Raw genomic sequence first — 24781 nt, forward strand, 5'->3', positions numbered from 1 at the left:
GATCTCATTTTTCGAGGAACAACATATCTGCATTGCATTTCAGAATACTTTTTACTTCATTTGTTGTGGAGCCATTTGTTGACACCTACTATCAAAAGGAGGCTTAGGCTAGCTGCCGTGACAGTGACGGTGTAAAATGGCATGCTTTCAAATAGCATGCTTAAGTTTTGTGTTTGTTTCTTCATGATGCAAGTCATGAAGAAAGTACTACTTGCTCCTTGCTGAAATTCAGTTGCACATATTCATTTTATTTGGGGTTTGACTTCTTTCTTCAATTCAGCCAGTAGTTGGGAAAAGAAAGTAATGATTACAGACCATTTTCATTCCCTTTTTGTCCTTGCTTTTCGATCTTTATGACTTTGGCCATGGGATGACATGACAAGCAGTTTCTTGCCAGACAGACTTGAGGATTTCACAGAAGAGGGTGGTATTTCAGCTAAAATTTCTAGCTACAATTTTCTCAGCAAGAAAGCAAATGAGTACCCCAGCAAGAACAAAGATATGGTATAATAAAAGACCCAAGAAGGCCAGGTAACAGATCCCTGGTGAAGAGGGAGGAATGCTGAATATTGAGACTTAAGAGTTACCTAAATAGCAGATTCCAAAGGGCTTTAAATGACATGCCAAGGGCTTTGTTTCAGTGTCTTTAGCAGTATGTATATATGGTACATTTATATTCATCTACATATGCACACATCTTAAAGGATTCCTCAGAGGTATTTTAGTAGACAGTACCATGATTATTTGAATTTTAGAAAAGTATATTCATTTGCTCAATAATCACTGAGTCTCAGTGTTCTCTAGAAACCGTACTTCTGGGGCTATAATGCAGTGTGTGTGTTTCTTGCCCTTGTGGTCATGTGGAGGGTACATGGGAAGGAAGGGGATTGGAAGTGCAGAAATGAAATAGAAACATCAGAACAAAGATGATCTGAGTGGGACTGTTGAAAATGGAGAGATGTGAGTGGATTCTCAAGACAGTCTCCACAGAGCTAATGATCTGAGGTACGGCATGGAGATCCGAGCTAAAGGGGAATGGCACAAGGCTCCGGAGATGGGGTGGTTGGTATGAAGAGGGATATACTAAGGAAGAGAACCTGGAAAACAGCAAGGGAAAGATTGTGAGTTCAACCACGAGCATGATTTTGAAATACTATGGGTTGGCTCTAATACTCAGGAAAGGAGCCATGGATAAATATGTCTGTGAAACAATATGTCAGGTAACAATTTGGGCTTCCCATAAAACAGAAATTTACCCAAAAACAGAAATTTAAAAATTAAAAAATGAATGAATTGGAGCAGTCAAAACATTGTAAAAGCATTAGAGCATCTTGGCAAAGGTGACTAGAATCCATGGCTCACACAGAACAGCAGTCATCTCAACACTGAGCTGTAACCACAGACTATAACTGTGGGAGCCATTAGACTTGGCTGTCAAGTAATTTTTTGGTGCCGCTGCAAATTTGAGTGTTGCAGCTGTTAAAAACAGAGAAGGTGCTGGCAGTGGTGGCACATGCCTTTAATCCCAGCACTTGGGAGGCAGAGGCAGGCGGATTTCTGAGTTCGTGGCCAGCCTGGTCTACAGAGTGAGTTCCAGGACAGCCAGGACTACAGAGAAACCCTGTCTTGAAAAAACAAAAACAAACAAACAAACAAAAAAACCAGAGAAGGCAGTAGCAATGCTAAAAGAAAAGTAGGAACTGTGCAGAGTTTGGGAGACATGAGTGTATTTGTAGCTGAGGATAGACAGAGAGCATTTGAACCTTAAAAACCAGGATGCCCAAAGACTATGAAAAAGAATAGACTTTAAAGCACAAGTGATTGGTTTACTTTATGAAACAAGGCAAAAAGGTAGTAAATTTGATTCTTGTACAAGTTTGAAGGTAAATAAAACTGAGGAAATATTAGGGTATCAAGAATGTTAATAAATTATTGGCATTGGTAGTGAAAAAACTAATAATTTGTAAGACCTAAAAATAGACACCAACTTCATTGACTGAAAAGATGCTACCTACCTAAACGGATGCATGCTAGTTTTTACATCACAAGGTGTGGGTACAGCTGGTAGTATTATGTACTGTTTTGTAGAGAGACCCTGCACACAAATGGAAAATGGTCAGAAGTATGGGTAACTGTCAAAACAACACAGGTATTTATAAGCATGGCATTTGAAATAGTTGCCTTGGAGGCCAATATCTTGGCCCTTGTGCATCTATAACTAAATACCATACACTGTATAATTTACTTTTTATATTAATTTTACATTCCAATTGTAGCCCTCCTCTCCTCACAGTGCTTCCCTCATTCAGCCCCTTCCCCACCTCCCTCTTTGCCCACCAGTACCAACCTACCCTGGCACATCAAGTCCCTGCAGAACTAGGAACATCCTCTCCCACTGAGGCCAGACAAGGCAGCCCAGTTAGGGGAACAGGGTCCTCAGATATGCAACAGAGTCATGAACAGTCCCCATTCCAGTTGTTGGGGGATCCACATAGAGACCAAGCTGCACATCTGCTACATATGTGCAGGGGCTCCAGCCTGCATATGCTCTTTGGTTGGTGGTTCAGCCTCTGGGAGCCCCAAGGGACCAGGTTGGTTGACTTTGTTGGTCTTGTGGATTCTTTATCCCACCTGGATAAAGAATAAAAGCTTATTTAGCTCATAATTCTGGAATGTACAAGGACTACGTCAAAGGACTATGTCTTGTGAGGCTTTCTTTCTGGTGGGGACAGTACAGAGTATGAAGGCTCTGCAGGACAGACATTAAAGGAAAAGAGACATATCCATAAGAGACATGTAAACTGGCTATTATGACAGGCTCACTCATGAGGTGTTTCATTTATTTGTGTATCCAGTCAAGAAGACAGCACTCAATGACTTACATTTTAGAGGCCCTGTGATCCTACTTCTTAAAACTACACAATGGGAATTGAATGCAGCATAAATTTTGTGGGGGACATTCAAGCTGTGCCTTCTAGGTTGAATATTCAAGAAACAAAGCCTTAAGAATACAATTAAACCTGAAGGATTGGGGAGCACCAAAGGATTTGAGACTGTAGACCATCAGATAAGAACAGTAATTTATGGTATGCGTTGTAGTGGATGACACTGCAGTGTCCACAGAAGACGGTGACAGCAAATCACAAGAGTAACACTTCTTGTGTTGTTCCTCAGGGTCAAATTCTGTGACACATTTCATAGTGTTTAGTGTCTGCATCTGTAAAGTGCAGTTTCTACCTTTGGACAATACTTTTTTTTCTTCAGTAAATTAAGTTGTATATGAAGAATTAAAGAAGTTATGCTTCTTTCCACATTTAAATTATAATATCATAAAGCCGTTTAGGAAAAGAAAAAGCACTCCATTATTGAATCAAAGAGTTTATCCTGGTGTTTCTTTTTAAGTGAATTCATTCATATTCCTTGTGGACAACGTAGTGATTACTGATAAAATTTTAAAATGCTTGCTTTTAAGATTTTCCATGTATTTTCAAACAAATTTACAAGAAGTTTTCTTTACATGTGTACATAAATACTTGAGAATCTTGATTGATTGACAGGATGAAGATGAATTACATAAAACATTTAACCACAGCAGAAGACCCATTTCCAGTTTCTAAAAAACATACAAAACAATATTCCAATGAATTGTCCATGTATAGCAACAAATCAGTAAGAAAGGACAAACCAGCGTAGTCAAATAGATAAATCAGATTTAGGCAGGCTACTTTATTGAATTTAAATTGTGCCCGGCTGGCCCAAGAGTTCTATATAAGCAATCCATCTTACGTTGTTAATGGAGGTTCTTGAAATGCACCTGATGTTTGCATTATTAAATTTCAGTCTAATGAGCTCTGCTAATACATATTAAAGATGGTTGTAAGGAGTAGAATGTGAATCTGAGCGGGATAATTTGAAAGAAACATAAGCTGAGCATTTTACATGACTCAAGGGGTATATCTACAATTACACATATAACCAAAATTGAATTTAAATGGAATTTCTATTATCCTTGTCCTTCTACCAGGGTGAATAAAGTGTAAATGAAGTAAAAGTCTTTAGAGTTACTGCTGGTTTGTTTTTATTATCTAATTTAGTCAATTTTTGCAATGATATAAAATGACATAAAAGTTTTAATGTTTCATGACTTTAAACACAGTCTAAGTATGTATAAAATCTTGTAAATAGAAACAGATGTCCATGTAATTAGATATATCACTCATAACACCATTATGTGAGTTTTATACTTTAAGAGAAAGTATTGGTATTGATGGTGAGCAAAATCAAACTTTGAAGAAAAATTAGATTTTTATGATACATGAATTTTCCTTAAATTCCCTTTTTAAGCCGGATTTTATAGGCCTAAGGATGTGTTAATTTTGCATAGGAAACCTATTGGTTGCAACAGCTGGAGTATTTTTATTTTTTAAAATCAGAGTTTCTAGTTGCTATTATCATTATGGTAAAGGCTGATCCAAAGTTTAATGCTGGCACAGTCTGATTCTTTTTCTTTTGACAAGGCAATACTTTTTTAACTTAATATTTCATCAACTCTAATGCTATTAGAGACTTATTTTCGCTTAGTTCACTCATCAGGCAGTAAGACGGCAATAAAGGAGAATCGCTCCTTTGAGACGTTAATGCTTCGGAATAAATGATGTGCTAGAACAGAAATTTAATTAATTTACAGAGTATATTGATAGTCCCTTGTTACTGTGCTGTATATTTTTAATCTTCTTTAACATCTGTAGTAAAGTGTTTGAAAAAGCCCCTGCACTTGAGCAACTAGTAGATAATTAAGTAATAAGGAAGAGGTTCCAGAGAGAAAGAAGGTTCTTTTTAGCAAATGCTGTCATAACATGAATAAAGCTCTATTATGATGTGCATGGGAAAAAGAAAGAAAGTCCACATAATCTAATATTGCCACACAGAGACTGCCAGTGTCTTCTAGTTAAGATTTGTATCCTCCACACTTTAAAACAGATATGTTCCACTATAACCAACCTTATTGTTCTAATTCATATGTCATAATTTAACCTTACATTGCTAAACTTCATTTTCTTTTTCTAAAGAGAATTTGTTGAATTAAAACATGGGGATTATAAATTAATTAATTCTAGTTATAAATTCTGAATGAAGGATACAAATGTGAATTACTAATTCACAACTACTATATTCTTTTGATATTTCTTTTGACGACTTCACAGAAATAAATACTAAATTTCTGTTTCCCTTCCATACTATTCACATTTACAAGGTATGCATAAAACAAATACAGAAATTTTATTGTTTTCTTACAGCAAAAGCTGATGAAGCATTAAAAGCCAAAGAAAGGAATGAGGAAGAAGCAAAGAGAAGAAAAGAAGAAGGTAAAAATATGTTTCTTTTGTCGTCTAAGGAGTAGTTATTTCACAGGACTTGTATAGTCCATGGGTACGTCATAGAATATGATGTAATGCCTTCACAGGGCTTCATGTCATTTCATGATCTTAGACTAAGACATAACATTACATTTACATTGTTTGCTATCATAAGATTAGTTTAAAAGCATCCTCTGGGACCAGTGAGATGGCTCATTGGTTAAGAACATTCTCCACTGTGCCTGACCACCCGAGCCCTATCCTTGTGATCCACATAGCAAAAGGAAAGGATATGCTCTTGAAAGTTGGCCTCTAGCTGTCATAGTAGCACTGTGGCAAGCATGATCACACACAGACATCTGCACACACACACACACACACACACACACACCATATTGTGAATCTCCCAGCTTCTCAAAAGCTCACAAGAGGAAGTATGTATTGAGAAGTTGAAAGACTGATAACATGTGCACATTTTGGCTTTGTATATTATTGTGTAAATTAGAAAGTTAAAATTCTAGTCTTAATGTATATACACCTTTTACCATAACACCAGGAAAGAATTGCGGTTTTTGTCTCTGGTTAGAATCTGAGATCCAAGAAAAGCATACATTTACATTTGAAAGTTTGAATGCTAACAGCACCACCCCATCAATCCAAGTCCCCAGTTGCTCATCTATAAGAAAGGTCTGTAGGTCTGGGTGACAGAACTCTACAAAGAAATGCATTCAAACTAAATTTACATACATGTATAAGTTTTCTCATCATATTTGACCTGCAGAAATCTTAACTGTGTGCTGTAATCTATGACCAACTAATATAACTCACTGAGAAAATAGAGCTCTTGAATGTATCCATCTTGGCATTTACAACTCACTACACTCTCCAGTCCCACTGATGTTTGTTGTATGCCTACATTACCAGTAAATAGAAGACTGCACAGAAAGCAGTCGAAGGAATTTTAAGTACTGTTTAGCTTTGTATCAATAAAACCAATTGATAAGTAAAGCTGTTTGGTGGGGGGGATAAATCAGCAGCAAAACATAAACCAGTTGATCAAAAAAGCACTTCTGCTTTAATCTCCAGAAGAAAACCAAAACACCATGGGATTTATGCTGTGTTGACATCTTGCCCTAAACATACAACACCATAGTAGTTTGTCATGGGCAACATGACCAGAAAGAGACTTTTGTCATGATTTTAAATATACTGACATGCTACTGTTGGTTAAATTTAAACATGTTGTACCTGCAGAAATTCTCACAAGTAACCTCCAATAACTTGAAATTCATACCCTTTTGAACACTTCCTTTTCTCATGTATAAATGAAAATGTTGGCTGCATTTTGCAAAATGTCAGTTCTCCAAAACTGTGTCCATCTATTCCTGTACTTGCAGCTAGTAAAGGTTAGGTGACCTGTACTCTCAGTGGCACACTGTCACTTAGGGCTCAAGCAGCAAAATAAACAGTGCAGCTCAGAAATTGTAAAATAAAAAAATAAATAAATGATAACACTGACCTTATAGAATACATGGTTTTGTCTATCACAACTAGTACATATTAGTCTCCCAGATAAAAATTTTGTAATAGTTTTAGTTCAAACACATTCATTCAGATCTTAGAGTTTTAATCAATTTTTAGAAAATAAGAAATGCTAGTAGCCACCAACCAAAGGGCATACACAGGCTGCTCTGAGCTATCACCACCACTGCCACATATGTAGCAGGACCGCCTTGTCTGGCCTCACTGGGAGAGGATGTGCCTAATCCTGTAAAGATTTGATGCTCCAGGGTGAGGGGACACAGGGAGGAGGGGGGGGAGGCACACTCTCAGAGGCAAAGGGGAAGAGGGATTGGGGGAAGAACTCTGTAAGAGGGTACTGGGAAGGGGGGACAACATTTGGGATGTAAATAAATAAAATAATAAAAATAAGAAATGCTAGTAATAGCATTTTTAACATTATTATTGAATATAATATGAAAAATATAATATGAATTCTTAGTCCCATATAAAGAAAGTTTTAATGCTTTCCATCCTGTATTTCCAAATAATAACTAATATGTTATTTCTAATAGTCTCTTTATCATAAGTTGGTTATAAATTACCTTCAAAAGATACTTTAATATATCTTAATGACTGCAGGTACTTAAGTATTACATTTCCAGTATTCTATACATATACAGATTAATTAGATTAAGCAGTTCTTGTAGTGTGTGATATATAATATCTTTTCTCTGTCTGTGTCTGAGAATTGTTGGAAATTCCAGCCTTAGAACAATACCCATTTTAATTGTTTCTTTCCAAGTCTGTTATACTAAGTAAAACATAGACTCCAGGACTGTAAATGACCTAGTATCATAGTGCCTCACACATAGTGGAAATCTTGAATTATTTGTTTCAACAAATTATTAAGTGAGTGGCCAAATCTCTTTTCTTCTTTAAAGTCCAAGCCTAGATTTATTTTCAGCTTACATTGGATTTTAAATAATCATATTGAAAGTGCATCCATCTCTGCTGTGTCCCTTCTCTAAGACAAGACCTTAGCTGTTATACAATTGCTGTAATGAATTATAGTCATGCAAAATGAAGTTAGATAATAGAAAATGTTATCAGTATTTGCTATATGGCTTTATCTCTACTTAAGTTCACTGAATTTTCTATGCATTAAAAAACTGGAAAATTACGTTGTTGAAGAAAAATTCAACTGATTAAGTTCTATGACACTGATTCTAAAATATGAAAGGAACGTTTTTTATTTATGAGGTTTATTGTACTTGTTTTGTATAGTAAATCAGTCACCTTTTAGATTCTTTGTTATTATTTGCTTCCAAATTTTTTTCTTATGGATTATATTGAATTCTATTAAATTAACCTTTCCCTGAAGATGATTAATGTATAAGCTATACTTATTTTATTTCATATAATTAGTCTAGCTGCAAATTAAAACTTGAGATACATTGGTATGAACTTCTGTATCTGAAAAAATAATAATCCTTTATTTCAAATCTAGAAGCCACTAGTAATTGAGTCTGTCACATCATCTATACAATTCATATCTTAATTTCTCAGCATGCTGATATGCAACACAGGGTTGAAAGCATTGTTCAAATGTAGATAAATATTGTCTATCTGGCTTCCTTTATCTGCTCTCTGTTATCTCAACAAAGCTATTGTATTAGCATAGCAAAAACCGTACCTTGCAATTTTGCTTTGACTATTATGCAGTCCTTTCCTTTGAGTGTTCTTAAATCAATAGCATATTATGTTTGAAAAGTATCATGTCCAAGATAGAGTCAGCCTGTATACCAAATTTTTCCCAAGGTTACTACTGTTTTGCCTTATATCCATACAGTTTGAATATTTCCTATTGTCCTTACACATAGCTCAGTTCACCTTCCCCTTACTGATATTGCTAGCACATTCTTTATGGGCCTTCATAACCGCTTATTAACTCTTTTCACTCTTCTGAGGTTATATAAAGATACATCTCTTGGTAAATATAAACAAGTATTTCAAAATGCGGTATAAAAATTGCCTCCTTGCCCTGCTGGGCATAGGTGGGAGAAGAGATCCTTGGCCTCATGAAGGGTGGATGACCCAGGGGGTGGGAATTTGAGGGTGGGGAGGTGGGAGTGGGGGGGTAGGTAGGGGTACATCCTCAGAGAAGCAGGAAGAGGGGTGAGGGGATAGGGGGTTCCTGGGTGGGTGGGGGATGGGATAAGGGGACAACATATGAAATGTAAATAAAACATCCAATAAAAAAAAAATGCCTCCTTAAACGTAAGTACTTTTTTTTTTTTACTTTGGGTTGGATTTCAGGAAATGAATATGAAATCTTTGAATTCTCTTTTCTTTTCTTTTCTTTTCTTTTTTTTTTTTTTTTTACTGACTGACTGACCTGGAAGTTACTAATGTAGCTCAGGCTGTCCTTGAACTCAGGTTCATCCACATCATTCTCTAAGGGTTGGGATTATGTGCATATGATAACATGCCACACTTTCTTAGTATCCTTTTAAAGTAAATTATTGAAAGTAATTTTAACTTCTACAATGCTTAGATACAACTCCTTGGGTTTTCTAAATGTTATTTTTTTATTTAATTTGGTATTCATTTAAGGATGCTAATTATGTTTTAATGTGTTTATGGGCATAGTAATGGTCTTTTGAATTTTATTTCTCTCAAGTTAATTTATTTGGCATAAATATAGTGGCTTTGGAATTCTTTTCCCTTTATACTTATTCAAAAAATGCTCTGTTATGTGTTATGCTGGTTGGTTGGTTTGTTAGTTTGTTAGTTACTTCAAATATTTTTTGTTTCCAAAAAACTCAGGCAGCTTATGTTAAGTTATTCATGGAAATGGTGGACAGTGAAAATATGAACATCATATAAGGAACTACTAACAAAAACTAAAGTCAAACCAAAAGTCATGTGTATTTAAATGAAAAATCAAGTCTTTGATCACAGCTGATTGATAAGAAATAAAATGAAGTAACCTTAATTTTCTCTTTCCTTTCTTCCTCTTTGATAATCCTTTAAGTAAGGTGAGATCATGAATAGTAGAAAATAAAGGAAAAGAAGGTGCCAACAATGTCCTAAGTATCTTATGTATTTTTAACTCCAGTGAGTCCTCACAAACTGAGTTTTGTGCTTTTATATTATTTCTGTAATTTATGGAGGGCTGGCCACAAGACACAATGATTAATCACTTTCTATAGAGCTAGTAAGCAGTAAAGATTCTCCTTAAACAATCATAAATCAGAAGCCTTACACTTAGTGTTTAAAAGTAATATAATTAAGGGTATAGGGAGATGCCTGACTGGATAAAGGCACTTGCTGTAAAAGCAAGAGGATGTGAGCCCAGGTCTCCAGCACCCATGTAAATGCTGAGTGTGTCTGTGACCCCAGCTTTGGGGGACAGAGACCAGTGGATCCATGGAGCGCCTCCTAACTAGTGTACACTAAACAGCAAGCTCCAGTTCTCAACATGTAGAAGGATGTCACCCAGCATCCTTTTTGTCTTTCTGGCTCCTGCATCCATCCCTATACATGGATCCTATACACTCATTCTCCTACATGTATGCATACAGCACATATACAGAGAACATGGTGTAATTCTTCCTTCCTCTCTGCTTTGTCTTCCTCTCTGAATCTTACATCCTTCTCCTAAGCATCTGTGCATTATAGTGTTCATATTCTTACTTCGAGCTGTTTGCATATTAAGTTTTCCCATTTAGGTTCCTGGGATTCCCAGATGAAGTACTCCAGACGAAAGCATGTGTTTTAGCTGGGTATGAAAGTCCTTTTCCTGTCCTTATCTGCTTCTGTCCCATTAGACTATATTAGGGCCATACTTAAGCATCTCATTTCTCCGATCCCCTTCTTTAGATTTTGCCCTCACCACTGCTTTATGGTTCTTAGTCTTGCCATATTCAGAAGGAGAATGGTTATAATCCCTTTTTTACGTCTACTGGGATTCGTCACCTGAAATCCAGAAAAAGGGATGAAGATTGGAATGACTGAAAAAAAAGAATCCCAGAAGCTGGCCATGACCATGCACGCCTGTCTTCCTAGCTCATTGTGGGTAGAAGCAGAAGAATCTAAAGAACAAGGCCAACCTTGGCTACATAGTGAGTGGACACAAGTCTCAGCTATATGAGAGCCTGTCTACATACGTGAATAATTGATAACTAACTGCAGTACCTGATATCTGGCTGTCCTTTTGGAGTCACTGTTTATTCAATTGGCATGGAAGGTTAGACAAAACTAAAATGATTGCCTTCTGTAGCCTCGATTCTGATTTGCAGGAACATTCTTAGAGTTAAGTACGCAGGGGAGCTCTCCTACTTTGACTAACTAGTTTCATCCCAGAACTTAAGTATCTCTGTAGGCTGGTGGTTTAGAACCTGGGAGCTCTGGTTGGTTGGTATTGTTGCTCTCCTCATGGGGCCACAAACCCTTTCAGCTCCAATGGCCTTCACTCTAACTCCTCCATTGGGAACCCCATGATCAGTTCAATGGTTAGCTGTGAGCATCTGCCTCTGAATATGTCAGACTCCTGCAGACCTCTAAGGAGACAGTTGTATCAGGCTCTTGAGAGCATGCACTTCCTGACATCCACATCAACATCTACCTTTGGTGACTGCACCTGGGATAGATACCTAGGTGGAATGGTCTCCAGATGGCCCCTCCTTAAGTTTCTTAACAAAAAATTCTACTTAACCTGAATATGTTGCCTTATGGCCTAATTTTCTTAAGTCTTTCATTAGTCACAAATCACTGCAGACCACTTGTTCTATTATCAGCCATCTGTCTTATTTCTCCCAGCAGTGAGTGATCTGTCTTTTATAGTCCCCTTGATTCTATGCCAGCAAGAACGTGGTTGCCTTTCTCTTACATATCATTTTGTCTATTATACAATATAGCATTAACTATACTCAATATGTGCTAAGTCATTTTTTTAACAAAGAAATCCGTATTTGCTCTTTTAAATAATGCTGAAGTGCTTTTCAGGATAAGTTCATTTCATGTAGTGTTGGCTTTCATAAATATAATTTCTTTATTTCCGGTATATTACAAAATTTGACCACATTTGCTCTCTTATTTTCAAAACAGTTTAATACGAATGATTTTCCTTCATATTTAAATGTGGGGAAAATTTAAAAAGGCCGCCACAGCGGCGGGTCCCACATCAGGGAGGAGGATTCTTATGGTTCCAGCGGCCTGAGGGCCTTGGCGGTGGCAGGCCCCAGTAACACGAGGAAGTCCTTAGTTCCAAAAAGGTTTATTCTCATGGCGGATAATAGATGGATCTAGGCGTACCCCCCCAAAACTCAGGGCAGTCCCGAGTTATATAGGGAGGGAGAAAGGGGGAGGATTGGGGGAGGATCTGGGGGAGGAATGTTTAATTTGCTCTTCCCTCTGGCCTTCATTAGTATGTAAATCTCTAGGGCCTGAGGCCTATAGCCTGGCCTTTGTGACTCTATGGAGGTGTGACTGTTTTTCAGGATCCTAGATGATGGGAGGGACCGAACTCCTGCCGGTTCTCACGCAGAATTCCATGGAGAATCTCGGGGTTCTAAGCGCCTGCTCAACCATGACCCAGGATACCCTTACGCAGTCCCACATTTAAAGATTTATTTTTATGGTTGTGAGCCATCATGTGGTTGCTGGGAATTGAACTCAGGACCTCTGGAAAAGCAGCCAGTGCCCTTAACCACTGAGCCATCTCTCTACCCTTCATACATTTTTGTATCACACATTTAGCTATACTCTTTATGGAGTTGGAAGCCAGTTTAGATTGTGTTATAGCTCTTTTCAGCAAGATGTGTTTATTAGTGAAAAACAGATATACTGATATCTATGTAACCGTTGCTAGGTCTCTAGTGACCACCGATCATGGATTTCCTTACCAATTTAATATTTTATGTTTTCCAAAACCACAAATTTCAAGACCAATCAGAGCCATAGCCTTCATATTCAATTAGTTATCTCCACTATAGATTAAAAATTAGGAAGCAGACATACCTCTCAAATATCTATCAATATATCATCTTAAGAATGTCAGTGCAGTCTAGGGAGTCAATTGTGTCATCATGGAAGCATCCCTAGAATCCCCTTGCTGACAGAATGAGATTTAGAATCTGCTTTGCCACATCTCAGCTCTATATTTGAAAAAGTAACTTAATGTCATGTGACTATAGTCAGAAAGATAGTAGAAATTGCCTAGAGATGTTATAAACTGTACGTTATGATTAGAAAGCATTTCCCGACTAATATTGCTATAAGCTATTATTGTTACTTCGAATTACAGCACAAGAGAATAATGTGATAGATATATATATAGAGAGATAGATATATATAGATATATATATCCTTTTTATTGACTTTTATCATTTAAAAATATATCTTCTGGATAGGCAAGTTGGCTCAGTGGGCAAGGGCATTTGCTGCACAAGCCTGTCAGCCTAGCTGTGGCCTCTGGAATTAATGTGAAGTAGAAGAAGAGAATCAACTTGAGAATTATCTTCAGACCTCAATATATTCTCTGTAGGACACACATGACCACGCAAACAATACACACACAAAAAAAAAATAATTTTAAAAATTTAAGTGTGTATGTATATGTTTACCTAGTGTGTACTTCATGCAAGGTACTGCTTTGCGGTGTATTAATAGATCCTAAAAGAGAAAAATCAATGACCCAGCATTGATTGTACAACAGGAAGAAACCAAAAAAAAAAAAAAAATCATGAAAAGAAATAAATAAAGATTAGAAAAATTAGAGGTCGGTGTCTTTTCATCCTATGTAACCTTAGGTGATCTCTTTAAACCCAGTTTTCTTATAGAAGGCTTGATTTTTTTTTTCATATACCACCTAAATATATAGTTAGAGTAATGTACTATGAAACTCTTGTATGATCAGTTATTGCACTGCTTTTTTATTTTTAATTCTAGCGCATTTTTGCAAACTTATCATAGAGTACATTGAGGACCAAACATGAGTAAAGAGTGTAATGTGGACCAAATGGAACTTTAGTCTCCAAGATAGTAGGACACCTTTCTATAGTGCCTTTTAAAGTCTGATTGACTTTACTGAGACTCTAGGCCTCTTTTTTTTTTTTTTTTTACTATTGTTATTTTTCATTCCATTGTCAAATAAAATTAATTTATATACCTAAGTTTTCTTTGTTTTTACAGCAGCAGTTAAATACTAGCATGGGAACCAAAAAAGTTCACTTAATCAAAATCATAACTTGTGAAGACAAATTATTTTCTGCAGAATGACTTGGTTTATTTTTAAAGTTGGCTCAGAGTAGCTCAGTTCATGAATCTTATGCCAGTCAACTTAGAAAGAATGTTTGCTTAAAATTTCTCATCTCTGGGCTACCTTGTCTGGCCTCAGTAGGAGAGTATCCACCTAGCCTTCTAGAGACTTGAAGTGCTAGGGTAGGAGGATATGGGGAGGAGGCTGCACCCATTCGGAGGAGAAGGGGACGGGAATGGGGGAAGTATTGTGGAAGCAGGTGATGAGAAGGGGGCAGTAAGCAGGATGCATACTGAATAAGTAAAATAATAAATAAATAAACACAAAGGTGTCAGATATTAAGGTTAAATGAGAGCTAATAAACTTGTAACTAGTAAACTAATAAACTCAAGGGTAACAATGATTAATAGTCAAAGTCATGCCTAAAGAAATAGATAGGTTTCATCACATTAAACAATAGGATAAACTGCTTCTTTAGCTGTGTGCTTCATTTGTAATCTATCTAATTAAAGCAGAGTTCTGAAAAGCAAACTATTTTTTAGACAAAACAGAAAAAGAAAATTCCCATCACTGAATACAGACTTTATCTTCCCAGGTAAGAGCAATTATAATGTTAGTTCTAGTCTATTCAATTCTCTATCGAATTATATTTACACCTGCCTTTACAAAATCTCAAATATTTTAGTATAAAAAGTGAATAGTCTATATTGTGTTATTTCTCCACATCTAAATGAAATATCTAATACAAAAAAATCTAGCTCCCTATAAAAGTAATGAAAATTTTGGTCTAACACTGGAAATCTAAGCACAAGGCTAACCAGGGGGTAATTTTTCTCAATAAAATTCATTTTAATAAGCTTGTCTCAAGAAGAAAAGTGTCCATAGATTGATAGTTATTAAATAATTTACAGCTTTTATTTGTACTTTTTTAGTATTAAAAATTAGTATTTTTACTTTTATTTGTATATATTGATATTTGGTATTTGATTAGTGGTATATGCATATGGATACATGTGCCATTTGAGATTGTCAGTGATAACCAAGCTACAATTCATAGAACTACAGAAGTGAGTTCTAGAGAAAGGGATGGGGGTGGAGGGGCATCAGATTCTGATAGCTTAAGAAGGGGAAATAGGAGGACTGGAATGAAGGATTAAGTGGGGAGGGGAATAGAAGAGGGGACAAGGGAGACAATATGGGAAGGGATAGGTGAAATTAAGGGTCATTTGAGAGGTCATATGAAAACAATACAATAGAAGCTTCCCATGGAGTTGCCAAGTAAATGAAAATACAAAGCCCCAACTGAGCATCTCTTGATATTAAATGAAGCTTTCAGTCTGGAGATTGGGTTGTATCTACTTGAGTTTTGGCCAAAAGGGTCTCAGGAGAATCCTTAAACAATCCAGGCTATTGCCAAAAGTATATAGGTTGCTCTCCACAAACTGAAGACAAGGCCCCATTGCTGAAGACAACATCTACACAACTTGTTAAACACGGAGAAGTGGAGCTGGTTCCTACATAATGCTTTCACTTACATGTTCTAGTTTGGTACAGGAAGGTACTGTGCATGCTACTAAAAGAAACGTAAACATCAATACAGCCACTGATTACCATGTTGTCCAACCTGCAAGATATGCTAGTGTAGTGATGGCAGAAAACTTGTGAGAGTAACCAACCAACATCTGATTGGTTGGAACCCAATCTTGACACTGTTTAGTTGACTAAGAACCTAAAACTAGATAGCCCAGAGAGAGAGAGTAAGACCAAATAATACTAGTCCACTAAAAGACTATGGCAATAAAATGACACCTAATGGCATTCTGCTGCACTAATAGATCAGTACCTTGCTCAGCTATCATCAGAGAAACTTCTACCTGCAGCAGATGGAAACAAATACATTGATAGACATTATGTAATGAACGAGAGGCTTTGAAACACTAGGTCCTACAAAGGATGTCTCCACCAAATCTTTCCCCTCAGGGACCAGGGCACCCAGTAGAAAAGAAGGCAGAAAGAATGTAAGAGCCAGAGGGGAGAGAGGACACCAAGAAAACAAGGCCTTCTAAATCAGCATGATCACAGCTACTGTGAACCCAGAGACTGAAGCAGCTGGCACAGGGCCTACATGGGTCTGCAACAGGTCCTCTGCATATACATTATAGCCTCAAGTTTAGTGCTTTTACAGTGTTCCAAGGTGTGAGAATGAGTGAGGCTCTTTCTTGTGCCCTGTCTTGGGCTCTTCTGTGTTTATTTTGTCCAATTCCAATGTGTTGGTTTTTGTTTTATCTTATATTTTATTTTATTTTATTTTATTTTATTTTATTTTATTTTATTTTATTTTATTTTTTATGATCCCTTAGAAGCTTATTTGTTTTCTAATGAGACTGAAAAGGAGTGAATCCAAATGGGAGCGGCTATAGAGACGGACTCAGAAGCGTAAAGGGAGCGTAACCAAAATCAGGATGTTAAAAAAAAATTTTCCTAGGAATAATAAATGACAATTTAAAATATAATTTAAAATACTAATAAAAATAAATTAAAAGAATAATTTTAAATTAAATAATAATTTAAAATAAATAAAATAAATACATGGGATAATTGCCCTAGTCCTTATATATTCATCTAAAAATTGATCTCAAAAACAAAAACACCATTTAACATCATAAACAGAATCATTTTCTTCTGTAGTTTACCGAAATACCTAGTTTCCACTTGTTTCTCTAACCATATAAAAACTTAAATTTAACCAAAAAAATCTCTTTGGAGTATGTTTCAAACTTATTCTTTGACAATTTCATATAGGTATGTAATGTATCTCAATTATATCCATTTCAACTACCCCTCACCTCTGTATACCCCTAACCCTACTCCCTGACAAAGAAAGTCTAACCTCCCAAGAATTGAGTGTCTGACCATTCAGATTGTATGGTAGGCTGTGAAAAGCAACATTGTGAATAAGTAGTAGACTGTGAAAATCCACTTGTTGAGGCAATATATTCATTATTTCTATGAGTGATGTTTGAGGATATTGCTTATGTGTTTGGATATATTTATTATTTATTATTAGTTTATTCATTATTATTTAAAATACTCCTATTACTCTCAGCTAAGTTGTAGTGCGTTGAGTGAAGATGACATATATTTTACACTTCTTTATAATCTCAGTAATGGCACAGTGCCTGCTTCAGATTGCTCTTCCTAATATTTATGATACTATTTCCTACTAACATTGCCTGTGCGGTAAACTAACAAACCTTTTAAGTGCTTTATTTATGATTAAAAGGTACAGCCTTGTTTGGGCAGTCATGTTTGTAATATTGCCTATAGCTATTAAGTGGCCAGTTTGATGGATCAAGGTGCCTTAATATTGGCCTTATAACTAACATATCTTGAGCCAATAACTATCAAGAACTACCTTAGAAGTCTCGATGTCCCTCCTGCAGATCTTGCTTTCAGGCTGTCATCACCATCTACAATATAGCTTGGCTTTGTATTCAGCAAAAGTGGGAGTGGTCATTTAACGTTTCCTTCAAATGTCTATTTAACGTTTCCTTCAAATGTATATTTGTCTAGTTCCTCTTTAGCACTGGCATATTTCCATAACGTCTGAAATTCCATAGAAGAAAATATTGTACAAGTAGGAAGTGATATTTTTTTCCTATAAAAGTTAAAAGTCTGTTCTCCATCTCTCTGGATGCAGTGAAATCCTAGATACAGTGTGAAGAAATATGTACCAATTTAGAAGTTTTAGAGTCAGTCATTTTGGAAGAGCCATATTATATCATCAATTTGTCCAAATTATTTTAGACATTTTTAAAATTTGTGGAATTCTGTAGAGTTATGGTGTCCCACATCTGTTCCCCCAAAGGGCCTGTCTGCTAGGGGAGGCAGGATGTAGGAAGTTTGACTGTAGTTACCCCATGCTGTTACTGGGCAGGTGTTGGGCCTTAGGGAAGCCCCAGGACACCATTCCAGGGGTGGAGAACCGCAGTCTGAGATCCCAGGACAACCAGGAGCTGGCTCAGGGGTCCCCGGGCCTGCAATGAGGCCGGGGACCACTCCCCAACTATACCATGCAGTTTTTATCACTATTGCTCTGTAGTACAGCTTGAGGTCAGGGATGGTGATTCCCCCAGAAGTTCTTTTATTGTTGAGAATAGTTTTCACTATCCTAGAGAATAGTTTTCACTATTCGAGATGAAGTTGCAAATTGCTCTTTCTAACTCTATGAGAAATTGAGTTGAAATTTTGATGAGGATTGCACTGAATCTGTAGACTGCTTTTGGCAAGATGGCCATTTTTACTGTAGTAATCCTGCCAACCCTTCCATCTTCTGAGATCATCTTCGATCTCTTTCTTCAGAGACTTGAAGTTCTTGTCATACAGTGTTAGGAGCCGCGTTCGCCATTGCAACATGGCGCTGGTTTCCTGCTTCCTGGTTCTTCTTGAGAGCCTTGCTTGAATGTGCGCCTGCGAAAACCAGTATGCTAATTTGGCGATATCATAAGAGCCAATGAGTGTGTGGCACGTCTCCTAGGGCTCTATATAAGCCACAGGTTTTTGGGGCTTGGAGTCCCTCGCCTCACTGCCATCTAAAAGAGCTGTACAATAAATTGCTGTCAGAAGAATCCTGAGTGTGGCATTCTCCTTGTCGGCTGCGCGCCGCAACTGGTGCCGGAAACCCGGGAACGAAGATCTTTCACTTCCTTGGTTAGAGTCACACCAAGGTATTTTATATTATTTGTGACTATTATGAAAGGTGTCATTTCCCTAATTTCTTTCTCAGCCTGTTTATCCTTTGAGTATACAAAGCTGCTGATTTGTTTGTGTTAATTTTATATCCAGCCACCTTGCTGAAATTCTTTATCAGGTTTAGGAGTTCTTTGGTGGAATTTTTGGGGTCACTTAAGTATACTATCATATCATCTGCAAATAGTGATATTTTGACTTCTTCCTTTCTAATTTGTATCCCTTTGACCTCCTTTTGTTGTCTAATTTCTCAGGTATTTATGTAGTACCCTGGTAAGTCCTTGGGGGAAGAGAATCCTTGAAGCCATTCTTCGTTCATGTTCAGCAACAGATGTACAGTATTCAGAGTTTAGAAGGAAGGACAGTGCCAAGGTGTTAGAAGTGGCCTATAGATGCTGAAACCCACCTTGCTATTTGAGGAAGATGGGCTTGAATCTTATTCTTGTAAGCTTGTTTCTGTGCAGCGCGGAGTAGTATTATTTATATTTAACTGTACTTCATCTTTAGAAAAAGTTCTTCCAATTTCTTTCATTGACCTAGATTGCCATTGTTTAACATATTTAAGTCATATTAAATGTAAAGTCTTTCATTAGTTCCTGCCACTCTCTAATCCCCATAAAGCTAGAAGGGGTGATCTTGCTCTGTATTTGCTTACCTCTTAGCATACAGCTAAACTTGGAAAGATACATCATTAACAAACTGTTTACTGAAGGCCAGTGAATAACTCAGTGTGTTAAGGCACTTGGTATAAAAGCCAAGTGACCAGAGGTCAACCTCCAGGTCCACATGAAGGTGGAAGGAAAGAACAGATTTGACCTTTACATATGGACACTGTCATGTGTGCACACACACACACACACACTAAAATAACATGTAGAACACATGTGATATAAAAAGAAGGGGGAATGCTGAAACTAGAAACATATAAGCAAGTATGGAAGCAAAGAAATGCTAAAGAGGTGGGGGTGGCTTTTGGAAAAGTAAATGAAACTTGTAAACTTGTATTTAAGAAAATACCATAAAGAAACCTGCTACTTTATAAGCTTACGAGAAAATGAAATAATATTTTTCTTTTTTTAGAAAACGTATCTATTGGTCCTTAATGACTTTCTAGTCATTTCTCTCTCACATAAGGAACAGAATCTCAACTGAGCATTTACACACACACACACACACACACACACACACACGAACAAAACCTATTACATGTGTAGAAAAGGCCTGTGAGATTGGAACTAGTCTGGTCAGTAACATTGAATCATATTGGATACATTGAAGTTGCCAGTCCTAGATAACAAAGGAGATCCACAAAACTCTCCCTTTGCAAACTAAAGAAAGATGGGAATCAAGCACAGGAAGGTGATTTTTAAAAACTAGGAATGTAGCTGGGCAGTGGTGGCACATGCCCTTAATCCCAGCACATGGGAGGCAGAGGCAGATGGATTTCTGAGTTCAAGGCCAGCCTGATCTACAGAGTGAGTTCCAGGATAGCCAGGGCTACACAGAGAACCCTGTCCTGAAACCCCCCCCAAAAAAAATGGGAATGTTTTAACTTTGTTTGTATGCGAACCATGTTTGAAAGCTTCTTGATGGTATAGACACTGTCCCGCAGCTCTATTTCTTCCCCTGTAAGTATTAATCAACTCCTCAACATTTAGCACTAAGTAACCATGTGTTCCTAGAGAGGGTAAACTGTGAGAGAACAGAGACTATGCCTCAGTGTCCATTTGGCTATGCCAAATATAGAGCAATTTCTTCAATAATTTAAAAGTGAAAGATTATGATTCTAAAAATTCAGCGAGTGAAAATGTATTTTGCTTCTTTGAAGTAAAAGGAACATGGTTTCTCCACATTGCCCAGCATAGGAAACCTCTGGACTCAAGCAGTCCTTCCTCTTTAGCCTGCTGAGGTAGCTGTTGTGAGCATACCTCAGCATCCAGCTAGAGTTCATTTTTTTAAATATAGCATTGGATAACAAGTATAGAAAGAAGGCTCAGGGAAAACCTTGAGTGTTGTAGCACCCACTTACTGCCAGAAAATCCTCATTATTATTCTTGCCTTCAGATTTATTCAATAATTATAAACAACAAAACTACCAATCAACAGAGAGAAGGGGGGGGAGAGGAAGGAGACAGGGAGGGAAAGGTAGAAAGAAACAGGTTAATAATAGGTTAATGTAATTGTTAATGCTCTTCTTCAGAAAATAAATTTAAAATATAGAAAATGGTGAAATCATACAACATTTTCATTTCTACATGGTTTGACATGATTATGCATAATAAGCTGTGATTACTCTTTATAACCTAAATCTTAATTCAAGTACATTGTTCAATTCCATGAAGTATCCTAGGCATACATTCTATGCTACAGGGGTTTTAAATTTAATTTTAAGCTCTCTCGCTCTCTCTCTCTCTCTCTCTCTCTCTCTCTCTCTCTCTCTCTCTCTCTGTGTGTGTGTGTGTGTGTGTGTGTGTGTGTGTGTTTCTCAAAACAGTTGTAATCAATTTCATGATCTTATAAGGAAGTTATAGTATTCTGCTCTGGTTTTCTGCCTTATTATCGTTTTCTTGCTTTTAAGGAGCAGTCCATTCTCTTAAAAGAGCCTTTGGACTTTTCAACAGATGGAAGTTTATCTTGGATCAAAACAAAGCTTCTGTTTCAATGTATTCCTGCCCGAAGGCAGGAAACTGGACCAGAAGACATCATGCAGGCCCCTTGACAGACCTGTGTTTTGTTTGTAAATCTCACTGCTGTTTAGTGAGCTGAAATAGAAGGCTCTCCTAGTACCATCAAAGCAGCAGAGCAGCTATTGACATGCTTTGGAAGTTAGTTTTGCTTTTCTATTGAAAAGGTAGCCTTAGAAGTGAAGGAAGCAGTGTAATACTTTAAAGTTATTGCTTCCCAGCCCACGAGGAAAAGTTCTTATTTCTTTACTTTGTAGTGATGGTGCACCTGCATCATTGTTACTGTAATTGTATTGCCAAATCAGGTGTGAGATTAGTTGTTGGATGTTACATGTAATCTGCACAGAAATCAAATTATTTAACCTCGAAGCCCACAATACCTCCTCCTGCTGGTTTGCTGTTAAATATTCAGTATTTTCTTGTCATGAATACAAATGGAGGACAAATTAGAATCTACAGACAGCTGACCTGAGCTTCAGATTAGAGGCTGAGGGGCTTGTGCTGTTTTAAATGTTTTAATTATCATAGTCCCAGTAGCCAGTTGAAGGACACACATAAAATCATTTTTTAACAAAAGAAAAGGCAAAGCTCCTCCTCCTCCTCCTTCTCTTAGTGCAAGTGTCTGAGTGTGATTGTGTTGCACTTCCATTAGAGTGGTGCCGATCTGCGGCATGGAATTAGGTCTATTAGGACGAGTCATTTTAACACCAAATATCTCTAGGACTATTTTTTTCGTGGTGTGTATCTGCCTTGTCTGAAAGATGATATATAGTCCTCATTTTATTTTGGACAATGAATCTGTTTTTGTGTGTGAAGTTTAATTTAGACAACAGATCTGGTAGCTTACATTGACTGTGGTGAAATTGTGTAGAATAATGGACTGATTTATGCGTAATAGCATATATTTACACTGAGGAAGAATGAACCCAGATGAAATAAGCTACAGAGAATTGTCCTAGGAATAAAAATACTTAATGAGTGCTAGCTTGAATTTTATTAAATAAATAAAATTTTATACCTTAATCAAAATTTTCACTATTTAAAGTAATGGGAAGGATATAATGTAACTAAAATGCTATGTTAGTTGATAAAGTATTAATGGATATTTATAGAACAAAACAATTTTTAAAAGAACAAAGTTTAAATTAATTTTATTAACATTTTTATCAGTATTAATCTAGTATCTATAGTCTTGAATTTGCATTTCTTGTGTCTTGTATGTACATTGGTGTAATGTTGATTTGATTAGTTATGCCTGGCTAGTAAGCAGTGAAACATTTTTATATACTCTTGGGAAATAAATTTGGCAGAAAATCAGCATGAGTAGATTTAATTATCACTCTGAGACCTTTTCCTTTTCTAGCTTAGTGATCCTGAAACTCCATGTGTCTCACTGAAATCTGTGTGGACGCTAAGCTTCGCTTCCCAATTTGTTCTTCCATGCAATGATAAGCCAAGCAATTACTGGTTTATTGATTTTTCATCATGGCAAATTTAAAGTTGATTTTTTCCTGAAAAGGCAGGGGTGATTAAGTGTTTCCCCTCGGTTTAGTACAAGAGAGCTGTGTGGCAGAATCTAATATCCTGAGGTCAACCTCTGCAGGCAGATAATACGGTGTCTTGGCCACGTGCTAAAGAGAGAAATCAGGACTACAAATGTGATAGGATATCTGTGGAGACAGTTTAATTTGCTCCATTTATATGAACAAGTCATGTGGCACATGCTTGGAAAACATCATTTTCAATGAGTTTAAAAGTAAGGCCCACGTGGGCAGAGGGAATGAGTGAATACAGACAAGAAAGGTGTTATTGGTTATTAAGGGAATTTCACCACCATTTTTAAATGAAAATAGCAAACCATTGGAATATAGGATTTTTAAGACATAAAGTGAAATTTGCATTTATTATTGTGACAGTTTGCTGGATTGTAAAATGCAAAATAAACTGCCATGTAAGGAAATTGTAATTAAGCTGTGTATATTAGCTTTAAACATGTATACATGATAATCTCTTTAGGCAGTTTTCTGGCATAGTATATTCTTATGCTTTATGAAAATACAAATTCTCAATGAATACTCCATACTTGACTCCAAAATTATTTTAAAGATCTTGAACAATTTTTAAAATAATATTTTTAAATTGCTTATTATAACTAGGAATATAGACATGAGCATGAGAAACATTAAACATTAAAATGGTAGAAAGTGCATCAATAACTGAATATTTGCCATAGATTTGATTTTAAAAAATCCAAAGGTTCTGATTTTAGACTTTTGAGGAACAACAAAATGTATTTGCTAAATTAGAAAGTAGAAGATAGAAATTCTCAAGTTGTTTATGGTTCTTAATCTTTTATATGATCTTAAATATCCTACCAAAAATATTTAACAAATGTAGTGCACTCCCAAATCTTTAAAATCCTTTTCCAACTAGTTCTGCTTCTAATCAAGTCTCTTCCTGTGAAGTGGAAGCCCATGAGTCTAGGCATAGGTTACACATTCCAATGAAAAACTCTCTTGTGTGTTTGGGCTCTTAAGTGTTATATGTTTTCCCCCTCACATCTGAAAATATCTACTGTGATCATATTTTAAATTGGTAGATAGGCCATCTCAACATGCATTTTCAAACAGTTGTATTCTGTGATAAATGTACATACGCACATCATTTTCAACATGAGGGACTCATGTTTTTATTTAAAGATGTTTTCCTCTGAAACGATAAACATCTGAGAAACATTCTGTTTTCAATGTGAAAAACTTTCTCAGTAAATATGAAGTCTATATCATATAAAATATTCATAGAATACTTAAAAAATTAGTCAGAAATGCTTATTTATAAGCATATAAGAAAATAATGCATTTCATGGTAAATAGTAAACTGTTAATCGCACCCTGCTCATCATTTTCCTGGGTTATTAAGCAGTGTGGCACGATGCAGAGCCATTACCACTGTTTTCAGACTAAGAAAATGCCCATGGATTACTCTTTAAAGGTTCTTTCTTATGCCAGGCTTCAAATAACTGTTAGTTGACCTAATCGCTAATTGATAAATCACAGTCTGATGTCTCCTGTCTGACTTTTAGTGTTGATTGAGCTGTAGTGACCTCTTTTAGTTAATGGTTGTTCAAAAGAGAGGTCAGTATGGAAACATGATCCCTGCCTTGTTTTCTCACTGATACCCTTCTGTTAGCAAAACCTCCCTTCTGTTTCTGACACAATATTAAATAC

The 24781-nt window shown here is 36.5% G+C and overlaps 1 protein-coding gene across 1 annotated transcript in view; it reads left to right on the plus strand.

Annotated features, from left to right (window-relative positions):
• Positions 1–24781, plus strand: part of Rsrc1 (arginine and serine rich coiled-coil 1) — a 326375-nt gene that overhangs the window by 258880 nt on the left and 42714 nt on the right. Inside the window, exon 7 of the mRNA XM_028763545.1 lies at positions 5298–5366. Within this exon, the coding sequence (XP_028619378.1) occupies positions 5298–5366 (69 nt within the window). The remainder of the gene's footprint in view (positions 1–5297; positions 5367–24781) is intronic.

This window comes from Grammomys surdaster, unplaced genomic scaffold, assembly GCF_004785775.1.
Source record: "Grammomys surdaster isolate TR1022 unplaced genomic scaffold, NIH_TR_1.0 139, whole genome shotgun sequence".
NCBI classification, from domain to species: domain Eukaryota; kingdom Metazoa; phylum Chordata; class Mammalia; order Rodentia; family Muridae; genus Grammomys; species Grammomys surdaster.